The following is a 16,396-nucleotide window of genomic DNA, read 5'->3' on the forward strand; positions in this document are numbered from 1 at the left end:
ATCTAGACCAAAGAATATTTTAAAAATAACACCCCTATCATAGTTGCAAGAAAACAAAATCATAGTTACTAATTTTCTTATGTTTTATTCCTAATGTCAAACATTGAGAAAAAGTAATAACTATAGACATGATATTGAGTACCAGATATTTTACTATCTTGAAAAATGAAAGAAAATTATGCAAATTTTACATCTTTGAAACATATCTATTGTGTTTAAATAAAATATATATGCATGTTCTGCACAAATAAGACCCTTATACAGAATGATGCTGGAAAAAGTCTGACTCTTCAAAATTTAATCACACCAGATTCTTTAACCCAACTCCAGGGGAAGTGATCAACGCCAGTGATTTATCAGGGTGATTCAGTCTCATGAGAGAGAAAGTAAATGCTGCATTGGGAATATAGATTGGAGACAAAGAAAAGATTAAAACTGGTACTATTTCTTTACAAATAACAAGGGTAGATCAACAATACTGTGAAGTTACACTTAATGTACCAGTAAGGTATAATTTCTTTAGTCTGGTTATTAGCCATATATGGCACGTAGAAATAAGTAGCATATTGGTCTAGCTCTTGATACACTTCTGCTGGAGAATTTCGCCTGCGCATATCAACACAGCAATCTCTGAAATGCGTGTCACATTTCCAGGGGATTACAGTGAATGATCCAGATCCTTGAATACATCACTTACAAATTGCCTTTCTTGAAACAATTATTTAATTGAAACAATTCATAAATCATGCTATGCAAGTTTAGATTTTTCACATTACATACAATCAATGAAACCAGTAAAAGGCTAAATACACATTAAAACAACTTGTTGAATACATTAAGAGGCTCACATTATTAACTACAAAGTGCAGTTACTCTCTAACAACTTTTTTTTTGCTTAAAATACAGTAACCGAAAACAACAATTTGTGTGAAAAAGTAAATATACTGTCACAAGTCTAGTTTGAGAGTTGTAGAAATAGGGTTCAGACCATGCAATCTATAGGGCAGATGATGTCACCTTTTTTTTGTGGCAGTCACAAAGGTCTTACATGGCTAGTACAATGACAAATAGCCTACTTTACGTTCCCAAACGAGCAGACATGTACCCATTAGAGTTGGTGGCCCAGGGTCATCCTAAAAAATCATGAATTAAAAATCCCAATCTTCATCGAGATTGGAACCTCTCGGTTCAGAAGCCAAGGGCTACCACTCCCAACACCTAAGCATAATCTTTTATTAAGACATAAGAGTTAAGGTTATAGATCTAGATCTGTGCTGAAATATCCTTTCAGTTACTAGAACTATAACAACAAAAAGTGTCAGGGGGGTACCTGCGTAATGTCTTTGTATTTAACACTACCTTATCATACACAAATCTTTAAAAAAAGATAAAAAAATCTATTGCTAAAAATGAGTTTCTATAGACACAGCAGCTTAAATAATTGGAGTACAACAATTGAAAGGCAGCGGGTAGGTCTAGTTCTGTCTTCATTAACTTCCTTTAACATATGCTTTATTTTCTACTAGTTTAATATTTGCCTCGATGACAATACGCCTCTCCCTCACTCTGGTGTTCACTGGTCAATGTGGAGAGATGGGAGGAAATAATGTCTTTACGCACTGCACGCTTCCATGAGCACAATGTACAGTTTTGTTACTTTTTAAGACCATTCATTGTTACCACCAACTTTCTGGAACCTAAAAACAAAACAAAAAATGTTTATGACAGAATTGAGTAAATTAGTGTCATTAGGACACGTAAATAAATTGATTAAACATACTTGTGTAAAAAAAACAACAACAACTGTGTTTGACTTAGCTTCGCATGAACTGATAAAACAAAGGACAAATTTATTGGTGGGATCATTTAAATGAATCATAGGTGAATTTACTGATGATGCTACAAGCTACAACACTATCAGATTGAATACTTTATATACTATATTTTTTTCCAACAAATTTTTGTCAAAATAAAAACCCTTTTTGTCAATCACTAAACAATCATCTAACTAAACATGCAACCTACATTTTAAGAACAGGTTCAATTATTTGTTGTACTAATCTATAGCCAAAATGAATAGATGTTTAGTTTTGAATTTGGTGTACAGGTATCACAAAGGCAACTATATTGGATGTGATAATATCCATTTTTTACTGATGACATCAAAAAAACAAAGCAGGCAATCTAAATTAATTAAGATATATTGTAAACTAATTAAACTACTTATTGGCTGAAAGATGATTATTTTTTACTTACAGCCCTATATGCATAATGACAAACATTCAGGTAAAAGACGACAAAGAGGAAACCAATCTTTCAATTTTGAAAGATGGTGGTGTCAAAAAATAAAAATTCTAGTCAAATTTCAAGCACTGTCTAAAGCAACAGTAAGCCTATGAGCATATATCTTGACAAAAAAAAAGCAGTCAAACATAAATGTATAAATATTTTTACAGAAACCTAAGTGGATTTTTAGAGTAATAGAAATAAGATGATTCTCGAAACTTCTTAACATTTCATACACAGATCTTGATGAAAAGAGCTAGCAAAGAGTTGCATAAAATAAATGCTATATGTCCCATAAAAATCATAAAGGAGTAGACAGACTTGTCATTGACAGACATTAAGAAAAGAATAAGAGTGAGCAGGACAGATGTGAAGGGTACATCACCACAAATACAAACAAGATTTTTCTAATATGAAATCATATGAAATAAAAATATTAAATTTCAAATAAAGTGCTTGAATAGAAATTAACATCATTTATGAAAAGAATGCTCAAGTCAATGTTAAAAACACAAGACTAATTGTCTGAAATTAAGTCTTTAAGACAGAAAATGAGAGTGCTATTTATTACTTGTAAATAGAGGTTTCACTAAAATAGTAAAAACTTACCGCCACTGTCACGATGTTCACAAAGCCATACCCCTTGCCAGGTACCTAAATTAAATTGCCCATTTGTGATAGGGACAGTCACACTGCTGCCCATAAGAGCTGCCTTTGCATGAGCTGGCTGGTAAGGAAAAAAAAATTTGCATAAACAGTGATGGGAACAGACTTTAAAAAATTGTTAAGAAATTTTGTACCCCCCTTCCCCTTTGATCTGGCCTTTCGCGGCGGCTTTATTTTGACACCAATAAACTCAGATTTTAATTCTATATTAATATTAACTAAATTTTAAGATCCCCAGGCATAGCCCCTCACATGAAATCATTAAGATGTTTTCTACACCGACTTTTAGGTTTATTTTATGTTTGTATGATTAGATGTGTGTTGAATGTTTGTGTTTTTTGTTTATTCATTTAATAAATTTCTAATACAGATGATCTTTTGTAGTATACAGGCTAGAATGGCCATTCTTGTCTATATAGCTGAATCCTCTATATTCTCTCTATATAAATCTAGATCTATCTAGTAGGTCTAGATCTGGCATTTAACCTCATTCAATGTATCAAGCTCACTCCAAACATTTGCCCATTTATTCTCTATAAAAAAAAACATAATATTAGATCATTAACATTGATGTCCAAAACTGACTGTTTGAAATAAATTTTGGTAAGAAAATCATAATTTAATAAAAAACACCCTATTAATTTTTTTTTATAGAATCAAACAACTTGGCTTATGAATCAAATAAATCAGCTCCAAAAACAGAATAAATATCACCAGGCTTATTAGCATAGACTTAGCCAACCAAAAAATATAGTCTTAACCCTAGGAAGAGATAAATTTATCCTGGTAACAGGAAAAAAACAACCTGACTTACAAATTTGAAATTCTTTTTTCTTACATAAAAAGACAGCTAAATGGAAGAAAATTGGGTCAGACTCATTGGAAAATGAACAAGGACATTATACAGCATGCTAGTTTCATATTAAATATCAAAATAAAGATGAAATGACCACAAACACATTCATGTCCAGAATAAATAAACTACTATAGATCTAGATCTTATAATTCTTATAATAGAAAAATAGATCTAGATGTCTAAATCTAAGGTATTCCAAATCTAATCCCATTTGAACTCATGGAAGTCGGCAGGCAGGGTTCAAATTAGAAAAATCTAGGGGCCATCGTAATAACAGAGCAAAAATTAATAGTGCATAGCAATAGGGGATAGCGGCCGGGCATCATGATACTCTGATACTTTTCTGAACTTTTCAAAAGCTGGCAAGCAGCCATTGAAGTCTAGACGCTCTAGATCAAAAGTATTCAAATTAAAGAAACTAGTAGATAAATATATCTATCTAGACTGATTCTACTGTAGATAGACCGAGATCTAGACCTGTAAGACAATACGGTAACACGAAATTTAAAAAAAAATAGAACTTTAACTGTGTCAAAAGACCGGATGTGCGCATGTTCAAAACAAATCAAAAATCTTATTTCGCATTCTTCCGAAAATGGAAAATGAATAAAATCAGAATTTTTTTTTTTTTAAAAAAAAAATGGATTTAAAAAAAATGTCGGGGAAAATTTCGAATTTTTTGGCCAGATAATCGGATCAGAAGAAATTTTTGGAATTCCAAAAATTTTCGTAAAATTCCCAATAACTGGTATAAAGTAAAAAAATAGAAAGCAACAGCGCAAGCAATCTAAATGAATACAGGTCATTCTGTTTTTAAGGGATGGAATAACAAATACAGCAGCTTTTACTATTTTACTTTAATGGGCTGAAACAAGTGAATGGACTAGAGTTGAACAGCTTAATATTGAGTTATTTTGAAGGACATAAAATAGATTACATTTTTCCTTCAAGACCTTATGTTTGATATAAACAAGTATTCAAAAAAAAAGGCTAGATCAGCTTGTCAAAAAGACATTTCTTTGGAACTTACAATTTTTTCTTAAGTTTAAACTGTGTTGTTCATATTCAAACAAAGAAAACCATAATACAAACATTGTGATAGTAAAAGTACATTAAAGAAAAAGCGCTTTTTAAGACCTAAACGTGGCTAAGAATTTATTATGGAAGAACTATTAATGTATATTGCAACAGTTTGTTTCATTTTTGTGTAAAACAAATCATTACTATTATAGGATCTTTGAATTAATATCAAACTTCAAACTAACTAAGTATTCAAAATTATGAACATAAACATAGACATACCATGTCATCTGGTCCTTCTAATGAATGCTGGTACTTCCAATCCTATATAAATAAAATAAAAGCAGAATTATGGAGATGGGGCAAAAGTAAAGAATTGCACTAATAATCTTTTTTTTTAACACCTAAAATATTTTCAATATGAACATTTTGAAAAATAAATAAATAATATATTTCTAAATATATTTAAAATATATTAAAGCAAAATCTAGTTTAAAATTTCAACACAACCTACTAATGACCACTAGCACCTTAAGAGACAAAAACTGACCTGTGGTGCTATTCTGTTTAAAACCATTTCCATATCTGTTCTGAAAAAATAATTTTAAATCTACAAATTAATCATTATTATTGATGCCAAGTTTAATTGTTTTAGAGACAAACAGACAAAAAGACGTTGACAGCACAATGACCAAACACCTGTTATTCTTACATTTTTGACTCATTATTCTAAAATATTTTTTAAAATCTAATTTAAATTCTCTTTACTTTCAACTTGCTAGTAAGCTTTTTACCAGCATATTCTGAATATAGCAGTGATGGGTAAGCTTTTTAGCAGAGGGCCAAAAACTTAAAGGAAAAATTTTGGCAAGATATATTGTTATTAAAATAAAGACAAGAGATTTGGAGTTAGATTTAATGATATTGAAATTTAATGAATGCCATTTAGGCTATGGGCTATGAGGCTGCTAGTTTTTTTTATAATAGTATTTGGTTCAAATTCTTATTCATTCTTAAGAGTGAATTGAGAGGTTCATCTATCACAGAAATTTTCAAAACTGTATTACTGAAAAAAGTGCTCAGGTAAACATGCATTGCCATTGCCTGAATTCTCAGAGCATGAGATATTAAAATTGGAGCATTAGATTTTGACAAGCCTCTGTAGAACTCAAATATTGGAACATTGACAATTATTGTTTGAGATGATTATTTTATGATGATTATTTTAACCTCTAAAAAATTTTTTTTTCAAAATCTCTGAAATAATGAAATTTCCTATCAAATTTGCTATTAAATGACTCAAGTTATCTTCATAGTCCCTATTCTTGTCTTCCTTTCAAAAAGGCAGTAACCTCTTGAAATGTGACATTATTTTAGCTATCTTTAGCTAATTGGCAAATATATAAAAAGTTGTTTGGAACCTTATTAGTGGCACTAGATATCATTAATACATTGATTGTATCATTACATTCAATTTGTTGTTATGGTAGAAATGATAATTAAGACAACATTAATGAATTCTATACAAAGTGTTCTTTTATAAATACTGTTTTTGATATATATCTTTACATCAAAATAGAGTTTTAGATAGATTATAATCTTTACACTAACATATAATTATTTTATTTTTATCTAGCTATAATATAACTTTTAACATCTAATTCTCTACCTAAAGCTTATCTAAGAAATCTTATATCAAGCTTGGTGAGTTTTTTCTGAATAATCTAGACAAAAAAACAAAAATTAGTTAATAACGGCTAATTGATAAAATAAGTGATCAATTTTTAAAAATTAATTTTATGTTTCGTTAGGAACAATGAATAATTGTGCAAAATTAAGTTTCATCAGGGCTAAGATAGAAATAGCATGTTAAAAATTTGGTGCAGACAGCCAGAGCAAGTTGACATAAAAGCTTTGTAAAAAAAAATAGTAGGTGACTTACAATACAGTAGGATCATAATTCTGAGGATGAAATTAAATACATTCACTGTTATCATTTCTTTTAACAGTTACAACAGTTCATGGTAGAGTTTAGAAGACTTTATATTATATTATTAAATGTTGTTATATATTATATAAGTAAGTAATAATAATCATTTACTTTATTCATAATATTTTCTTCATTTCATATACAATATTATATATATATAAAAAAAAAAGAAAAACAGTTTTTCAAATGTACCGACCTCATTTAAAATCAGGCTGGCTGATGTGTGTTTAACTGGTGAAAAAAAAAACACAATATAATTAATACATTGTCCTAATTGACAATGCCAACGTTGATTTGACCCCCAATAAACTAAATTGATTTTTGGATTTATAAACTTTAATTTGAGTTATGTAAAAAGAGCATGCATTCTCCTATAATTCAATACCAAATATAACATTTTCTGATAACAAACAAAGAAGTTATTGAAGTTTAATCATTACAGGATAGTGATATACAAATTAGCAAAACGAATAATACTATCGAAACGATGAAAATAATTACAGAGAGAAAGAGCTAAATTATAACTCACTTCCCCCTCAGATTTGACAAACATGTTTCATGACATTACATTCAAGAAGAACACGAAGTCCTATCTCTTCTTTTTTTTTTTTTTAAAGAATATAGATTTATAGTTTGTCATTTGAATTCTTGTATTTAGTCATAATTTAGATCTAGAAATTATGTCTATTTGTATTATTGTTAATATATTATGTTACCATGGTGCCTTGGCCTTGAACCTGCATTATGTTTGTTGTCAGCACTATAATTAAGTAGATCTAGATTCTATTTAATATAATGTCTAGATATAATGAATATAATGGCTATTCTATGTAAATTACATTATTATAAAAAAAAAACACTTCATAAATAATCTACTTTTTCTAGAGCCTGCTAGAGGTCTAGATCTATTAAACATGTACTAGACGACTTAGACTCAAGACTAGATTTACTTGATTTAGATCTAGATCTAGTACTACACAGTCTAGACCAGTGGTTCCCAAACTTTTTTGTCTCGAAGACCCCTTGCCATGTTTTCTGATTTTCATTAGACCCCCTGCTTAACTTATATTGCATTTTTGCACATTCATAAACTAATTTTTTAAAACTAATTTCTAACAGCAGTGTATAAATTAATTAATTTGCCTCATTTATTATTGTACAAGTTTTCGCAAAGAGCAGTTTCTCGTGTATTTCTTGATCTTTCACATTAGGCTCAAATATTGGTCCTGCGGAGCTGTTTTCACTAACAGGAGAAGAGGCAAAGTTGAGTTACTGGCGCCTAAACCAGTAAGCTTTGGGCAGGAGGAACTAGCCGAAGGAAAATAGAATTCAAACCTCTGCTGCTTTACACCTAAACATGGGAAAGGTTTCGTGAGTAAGCCCTGGGGGAAAATATGGAGCTGAAGACCATTAGGCAGTTTGCAGCTTTAATGCTCATCCCACCGATGTGCCCTTGAACTGTAGTGTTACTAAAAGAAATTCGTTTCATAATATCAGATGAAGGTTTGTGTAAAACAGTTTTTCAATCTACTTCAATGTTTTATCTATAGTGTTTTTCATATTTGGCTATAGGTATAGAGGACGTTTAAAAACCACCATCTTTTCTATATGATGTTGAAGAAAGATTTTGTGAGTCTATTCTGACATTTTTTTCTCACTTTTATCTTTTTATCAGGGTGGCATTGTCTCAAATAATGCTCCAGTTTAATTGATTTCATATGGTTATAAAAAGGCTCTTATTATAGACAACCACTTATTTAACAAGGAAATAAATAATCAACGCTTTAAAATCAAGATTTCTTTTTGTTAAATATTAGTTAATGTAGACAAAATTAACTATTTAGATTAGTATTGTATTTAAATACAACTATTTTACTTTTGAATAATGAAATAAATATTTATAACTAAAGTACATATCATTTATAAGTGTTTGAAATAGTTACATTAATGGGATGTGAACATTAAAGTCATAGACCCCCATGGACATCTCATAGACCCCCAATTTACTTTTTCACTTTCGTAGACCCCTTGGAAGTCTTCGTAGACCCCTATAGGCTATAGACCACTTTGGGAATCACTGGTCTAGACAGTATAGTAGAGTCTAGACTAGATGACAATGAGTAGATCTTAAATCTTAGTCTTAAAAAACTCAGTTTACAAACTGAAACTGTAAATCTAGATCTAGATTCTAGCTAGTCAGTGTTAATCAAGACAAAAAATTAATCAATCATGTTTTAATGATTTCATCATCATTGAATTAATTATCATGAGTCATGAATGATCATGAATCATCAATATTTCAATCAATGAATCAATGAATTCAATGCATGTCCATATCTTTATCATGATGTGACAAAATAGTCACTGAGTATAATAATAATGTTACATGTAAAATATAGAATAGTATTAAATTAGTAGGGTAATCATGAAGATGAGCGTCAAAAATTAATGATTCGCCGAAAATTCAAAATTTTTAAAAAAATACAATTAATAAATATAAATTATGTTTTTAAAAGATTTTCTTGTAAAACAGAGAACTTTTATATTTATATGACATCAACAAAAAGCATTAGCGACGTCAAGGTTGCTCAGCACGCTGCCATTTTGTTTACAATGATGTCACAGAGGTGTTGCCAATTTAGTATTCTGAGATTTTCTTTTTGTTACACTTGCTTAAACCGGTGCTGCACGCTTGTTTGTAGGCGTAAATTATATAATTAACTATATAAACTCTTTTTTTTCTAACAATTATATTAATAAAGTTGCAATAACACAAATATATGCTGAACTTGTTTTTTGTGTGTTAATTTGCTTTTTTTTTGGTCTATATAGCCTAGATCTAAATATAAGATCAATATTATGTTTTGTTCTGTTGTATTTGAGTCACTGGTAAAATAGTAATCCTGTAGTAGTTTCTAATATTTAGGTGATTTTGGCCAATATAGAGCTAGAAAGGATGACATTGTGACTCGCTTCTATTGAACCACGGATAAAAGAATCGGCAAGGCTATAAGCCATTTAAGAAGAAAGTCAAGCTGTAGTAGCCGTGTAAAAAAGAAAACGTAGAAGGAAATCCAAGTCTAGTAACTAAGTAGGCTAGTAGTCGGTCGACCTGAGAGTTGTTACAAGTCTAGTAACTAAGTAGGCTAGTAGTCGGTCGACCTGAGAGTTGTTACAAGTCTAGTAACTAAGTAGGCTAGTAGTCGGTCGACCTGAGAGTTGTTACAAGTCTAGTAACTAAGTAGGCTAGTAGTCGGTCGACCTAAGAGTTGTTAGAAGATTTTAGAAAAGTAGCGATGTAAAGAGAAGTGATTAGGTCACAGTAGAAGTCACGTGAGAATTTAAGCAATTATAAAAGTCTGTATGAAGTTTAATTGACTAGTTTTATGTGTTGAAATTGATGTGCTCGTCTTTAATAGTAGTTAAGTATCTGGACAACAAGCTGCTAAGAACATGTAGATTTCATTTCACATCAAGACATATTTCATTGTAGCCTATATTTCATAGACAAGATATATTGGGTGTTCATGGGCGCCCGCAGGGGGATGCAAGTTACCACCTATGGCTCAAAGTCATAGCTTCAATTCCCCCCCGAGCATATTAAAGAAAAGAGCTGGTGTCCCCTCGCCCCCCCCCCCACCTATGCGATATTAATTTCACTGTAAATGCATGACGCGTAAGACGTATTCATCTTCTTTTTTTAAGTAACGTCTGTATGATATAAGATACGTAGATAAATAGGCCTACTTTTTTCATGCTCTTGCATCGTTTTAGGATGTAAACAAAACAGGTTGAACTGAGCATTAGTATTGCTTGAAAAGAGAGACGTTAACGAAGAAACTAACGAATCCAGATACGGACTGTAAAGCAGTGTTCTTTAATAATCCCAAAATCCAAACACATGTTTTTTGCTTGGTGTGTCTCATGTCGACTACAAATTGTCGGCAGCACTAATTCATTACCTAGTTTGTCTGCGAATAGTCTCGCCTTCCTCAAGATGCAATCCCTGAAGTGTTCCTAATCATGGTCAGTTTGGTTTTTGATTATGTCATTAATGTGACTGCTGGTGTGCTTTTGAGCGGCCACTTATGCTAAGATGGACAGACTGCAACGTACAACACGGAAACAGGTTCAAGAACAGATGAATAATTGATTACAATTAAAACACACATCAGAAGCACACGAGAAGCAGGCACTGATTACACAAAAAGCAGTTTGTATGGTTCCACTTATAGTAGGCCTAACTATTTTAGAATGCACCAAACATGTTGTTTTGTTTGTTCGTAAAATGTTTTACATGTTTCGGATGTTCCTTCAGAGTTGAAGATAATTACTTCCTAGTCCAAACCTCTCGCAGGACGACGGGGGATGGGAGCGTGCAGGGTTTGAACCCTTGACCATCAATAAATCTGAACGACAATCCAGCACGCAAACCGCACAACCAGACAGCCATCCAACTCAAAATTCTTCTCAAATTGACAGCTGCCTAGAATTTTTCCTCTAAGACAAAAAGAAAATAACATTTTATCATATTCTAGGCCTTTACTAAATATAATGATAGCTATAATTATGTGCAAATGAGAAAAAAAATCGTCACGACTACGTGCTACAGAATTTTGAATTGCAAGCCCATAATAAAGCGTACATGGTCGGACATGAACTACAGATTAGCTTATTCCAGTTTATTACAATTATATAGCTTATCCTCATAAACTTTATTTCAGTGAAATCACTATATGCTAAGTTGCTTCGTATCAGAAGTTAATTGATTTGAAGGTGTAAAAAAAACATGACAACTCTCTCGCGCGCTTAAAGATTACACGAAACAGGAAAGGCTCGATATTAACTATCAAACAATTTACAGCCCAGACACCAGAACATAACATCTGGCATAGGTTTCTGTCACATACTCGTTAGAGATTCAATGTGGCATGGAGTGAGTTAATAGTCATTTGACTATCTCGTGCCTTATTTACGAAGAAATAATTGGTCTGTATTTGACCACAGGGTGAAAACCTAAGTTACCTTTTGGACTCCTGTGAGTAAAGAGATGTATGTATGTATTGTGTAAGAGATACGAGATGTAATATAAATGGGTTCTAAGTGATGTATTTCCATGGCTGGAGTTGCCAAGTTATTATGCACTATTTTATTATGATTATTAAATGTTTTGTCTGCTAAGACTATGCTTGCTTCTAAATATATGTGTTGTGGTCAAATTGCTCAGTGAACATAGTGGCACTATGCAACAACAAAATTGATCGGGATAAAGTTATTTAATGTTTGCACAAAGAACATTCTAACAAGGTCAGAAGAGGCCCTAATGCTATACAAATAAACATTCGCGTTATCAGCATATGTCAAAGATGTGACAGTTTCGAAACAACTTATGGACCTGATGTAATCAGAAGAAAAAGGGAACATTATTGAACCCCCAACCCCATCTGGCTACGCCTATGCCCAGTAGTGGTCTTAGGGGGTGGCAAGTGGGACAACCTTCCCAGGCCCTGCGATTGGAGATTCCCTAGCACTGTCAGCTTCGAAAACCAGAACGATTCTCATATATACTCAATATCTTTGGAAATCTTTCCAGGCATCTTTATAATACCAAATACTATTTCTATGTAAGCTCTTAATATGACATAAACTTCAGCAGCACGAGGTTTCTGTAAATCCCGTTAAGTGTGTGACTTTCTGGTTGGATTTAGCTCTGAGAATGTCAAATGGTAGCACAACGAATAACGTGATGCAAGAAAAATTAGAAAAGTAAAACTGCTGTAGCGAGCAGTCTTAACAAAAATTCTAGCGATTGTACATTAACTTTAAGAAAACAACACCGCATATCATGGGAGAACAGAGAAACAAACGAACAACGGTGATAGCCGAAGTCGACCCAACCATGCAAGTACATCTTCGAAGAATTAAGAACGCCGAGGCTCACGGCCATTACATCGGGCATAGGATTCAAAACGAGAATATGAACATTATGGCATCAGAAGTAAAAGGGAACATTATTGATAAAATCAAACTTGCAAAATGTTTTCCCGTCATTCTTGACCACACACCTGATGTTAGCCACAAAGAGCTGATGTCCCTTATATTGAGTTTTTTTGGACGTATCCTATTGTTGACAACTTAACAGGAAATTGTTTGTCATGGCGCTTCTTGCTGCGCTGGTGAACGTTGGTCAGGACATCGCCGATTGTCGTGTCCAGGGATACAAATACAATGGTGTAAACTTGAAGGGAAAGCACCAAGGAGTCCAAGCACACATTATTCGCATCAACAATCGACCTTTTGCGCTCTTCTTGCGGCGGCCATAATCTTAACCTTCAGAGTGTTTAGCAGAAATATTATTATGTAGTTTGTTGATTGTTCATGAACAAATGTCTTAATCATTAGTTACGTTGATTAAACTTTAAGGCAAAATCTTTCATAAAGTACATTATGTAATGTAGTCAAACGGCCAATAGTACAGTACATAAGTAAGGTACTATGTTTTGTAGCAAAAATAAGACCTACAGCATTAGAGGCGGACGAGACATTTAGTGATGTGATGTGGTATGGATATATAGCCTACACTTACGGCTTAGGGCCCCGCGCACTGCTAAGGCCGCCTCTGCCCATGCCTCCTTCAGTGAAGTCCAGTAGGGCGTCGGCGCCGTAAGCGCCATTATCCCGTTGATGGTTAGAAAGGCTGCTTTTATCCAACCACCAGGACTGGACATGGGGCTCTTCACCCCTGTCCTGTCTGAGGCCTCCAGAGTGTCGAAGTCCGACAGCCATCAACAAATACAAGGCAGAACTATTACAGTAGGCATACACACGCAAGTATCTTTTATCAATAAATTGTGAGAAGTCACCTTCCAGGAGCTTCTTGTAAACAAGAAGACCACGGAAAATCTGTTATAAGTTATAAAATGGTTTCGTTTTAATAATTTACACCTAGGATTAGAGTGGGTTCTATGACAGTGCGTGGCTTACTGCGGTCGCATAGGTTGCAGTGACCTAGGCTAATGCAGGCTCTGAAAAATATCGGCGTATGCTACTCACTATATAATAATAAGCTTTTTTTTTTCTTTTTTACATAAATTAATTACCCTTTTTAACATCGTTTACCATACTTTCAAAATACAGCAAGAGAAATAAATAAATAGAAATCGCTATATGACAAGCGTGAGAGACATAAAACGCTTGGGCTTGTGATAGCTACATATAAAGAGGCTCGGGGTTCTCAACATCGGACTCAATCAGAGTTGTGCTTACTGAGCAACTAAAAGCATTACTGAAAACATTTTCCCTGGATACCCCCCCCCCCCAAGTGATCCTGAAAACAGATTGGACCATAGTGCTCTGAGCATGCTATAAGCATGAAAAATGCTCTTTATGAAAATAAAAACTATTTAAAATAATATATATGGAATCTGGTCTAGCAATTCATAAAAGCTATTTTTAAAAAAATCTCAATCCAGATCTTGTCCTATAAAATACAGACGTAGGTAATTCACAAAAAAAAAAAGAATTTACTCAGAGATTGTAATAATTCATAATTCAGTGACAATGAAAAGTAACATCTATTTAGCACACACACAAAAATTGATTGCAATAAATCTTAAAAAAAAAAAAAAAAAAAAAAAAAAAGAACTATTTTATTGTGGTCTAAATTAAATTATTGTGTCTAACATTAATTTTTTTTTGTGGCATTTTACGTCTCGAGAGACGATCTTTTCCCTTTGCAACTTCTTGTGTGACTAAAGAGGCCAATCCTTGATACACAGCTGCGATCGCAGGTTGGGCATATATAATCACCAGGCGCCGTTGCATTTTCACCCTTCTTTCTGCTTCTGTTGTGTATGACCCTAACATTAATACATCTGTACATAATGGGTGTTTCTCATTTTTAGTTGGCAGCACTTAATGATGCCAAAATTATTTTTGATAAACAAATGTGGATTTATTTTTGGCCAGGAAGAGACAACAAGGAATGTCGCGAAAAATAATTTTTGACGCTCACATTCATGATTACCATTAGTAGATGATACTAGATCTAGATTTAACTAGGACTAGAGAGTAGATCTAGATTATTTTTTTTTTCTAGATCGAGTGAGATTAGACATTAGTATGATTAGTCATAAGTTAACTAATTCATAGGAAGTTAATCTAGAAATCTAGATATCATAGTATCAATAGTGATGTAATTATTGTAATTCAGTTTATTTTAGTCTTAGTTATTTATAAAAAAAAAATTATTGTATTTGTAACATTCATTGCCCATTGATTATACTATTATTATAGATCTAGTGACCTAGTCTAATTAATTATACGATTCAAATTTTCAAATCAATCTCATCATCATCATGATTAGATTTTACTAATAGTAATTTTAGATCATTCATAGATTAAGATCATGATAATCTTGTTTCACTCACTGTGGATGTGAGCTGTCCCTATTTTGATTTTACTCAATTCATCTTTGCAAGCTTTAAGTATTTCTTCTGAAATATAATGACAACCTCTTCGTTTAGCGGGGAGAGAAAATTCTCTTTGAAACCAAACGGTGACACCTTCTCCGTTGCTTGCCATGTTTCGAGGTACGCTAACCAGAGCAGTCAATAGAAGTAAGATGAACTCACAAGAAAGCGCATGTAAAAACTCCCAAGATTCTATGAGAAAGTCCCTAGGTTTAGAAAAAAAAGTTTTGAACCAGGCTGCGGAGTCGACGTTACAACATACATCGAAGGGGTAGTAGAACAGGATCTACTTTTAAATTAAATCGAAACGCGCTGCATAGTCAGTTCAGTAGGCCTATACTTTTTTTTTAATCAAAGAAGTTGGAAACACAGAATTTGATTTCCTTGATAAAAGTATTTAATAAGATATGATAAAGACTGAAAATGAATAAAAGTTTCGCTGGACTTTTAGACCACTTTCTTGTGTTTCTCAAACTTTTACCAGTGGCGCCTATTATCAATGTTTCCAAAATAAATATATTCTAATAAAGTAGCCCAGTAGACTAACTCAGAACCGAGACACCTGGTGTGTGTGTGTGTGTGGGGGAGCTGGTTGGTGGCCTTTAGCAGAGATGAGTATCAGGAGAGACGGACAATTTAGAAGACAGCCGCTAAATAGGGGACTTGAAAAAGATCAAGATATCAATGTATGTAATCACTCTGTGTTGTGTCTGCTTTTAGTGGATTTTTTTTTCATAACACATTCCAATAGTAAAAATAGTCTCCTTTAAATAATAAATTGACCGACTCCGCCACCCTCATCCCACGTCAGGTCGTCTGAATCGTCTCCATCCCTTTCAGAGTACGTTGCGCCCCAGTTTGAGAAACGCTGATCTAAATATCTAGTTTTGATTTATTTAAAAAAAAAACATTGCGATCTACTGTAACTAGTAATATATAGTTTCTGCTAAAAACGTGACATACGTTTCCATAGTTTCTTTACATTTTACAAAACAAACCAACTAACCCGCTGTTGAGCTAGTCACTCATTTATGTAGGCCTAAATGTAACATACTTAACATAGCTAAACTCTAGGTCGAAATCTCAGATGCTTTAAAAACTTATATT

General features: G+C 32.8%; 1 protein-coding gene across 1 annotated transcript; it reads right to left on the reverse strand.

Annotated features, from left to right (window-relative positions):
* Positions 1-70: 70 nt before the first annotated feature.
* On the reverse strand, positions 71-15,443 carry LOC106054296 (UPF0047 protein YjbQ-like). Its single transcript, XM_056018344.1, has 7 exons — positions 15,248-15,443; positions 7,015-7,049; positions 6,771-6,790; positions 5,379-5,418; positions 5,111-5,152; positions 2,896-3,013; positions 71-1,697 (listed from the first exon to the last, which is right to left on the reverse strand). The coding sequence occupies exons 1-7, from the start codon at positions 15,399-15,401 to the stop codon at positions 1,654-1,656; spliced, it is 453 nt and encodes a 150-aa protein (XP_055874319.1). The 5' UTR covers positions 15,402-15,443; the 3' UTR covers positions 71-1,653.
* Positions 15,444-16,396: the final 953 nt, after the last annotated feature.

Source organism: Biomphalaria glabrata, chromosome 1 (genome assembly GCF_947242115.1).
Source record: "Biomphalaria glabrata chromosome 1, xgBioGlab47.1, whole genome shotgun sequence".
In the NCBI taxonomy this organism is placed as follows: Eukaryota; Metazoa; Mollusca; class Gastropoda; family Planorbidae; genus Biomphalaria; species Biomphalaria glabrata.

Coding starts and splice junctions, on each gene's coding strand:
- LOC106054296 (XM_056018344.1), bottom strand. CDS start 15,401: ATGGCAAGCAACGGAGAAGGTGTCACCGTTTGGTTTCAAAGAGAATTT. Junction 5,419..6,770: donor AATTATGATCCTACTGTATT/GTAAGTCACCTA, acceptor TTATTTTTTCAG/AACAGATATGGAAATGGTTT. Junction 1,698..2,895: donor TGAACATCGTGACAGTGGCG/GTAAGTTTTTAC, acceptor TTTTGTTTTTAG/GTTCCAGAAAGTTGGTGGTA.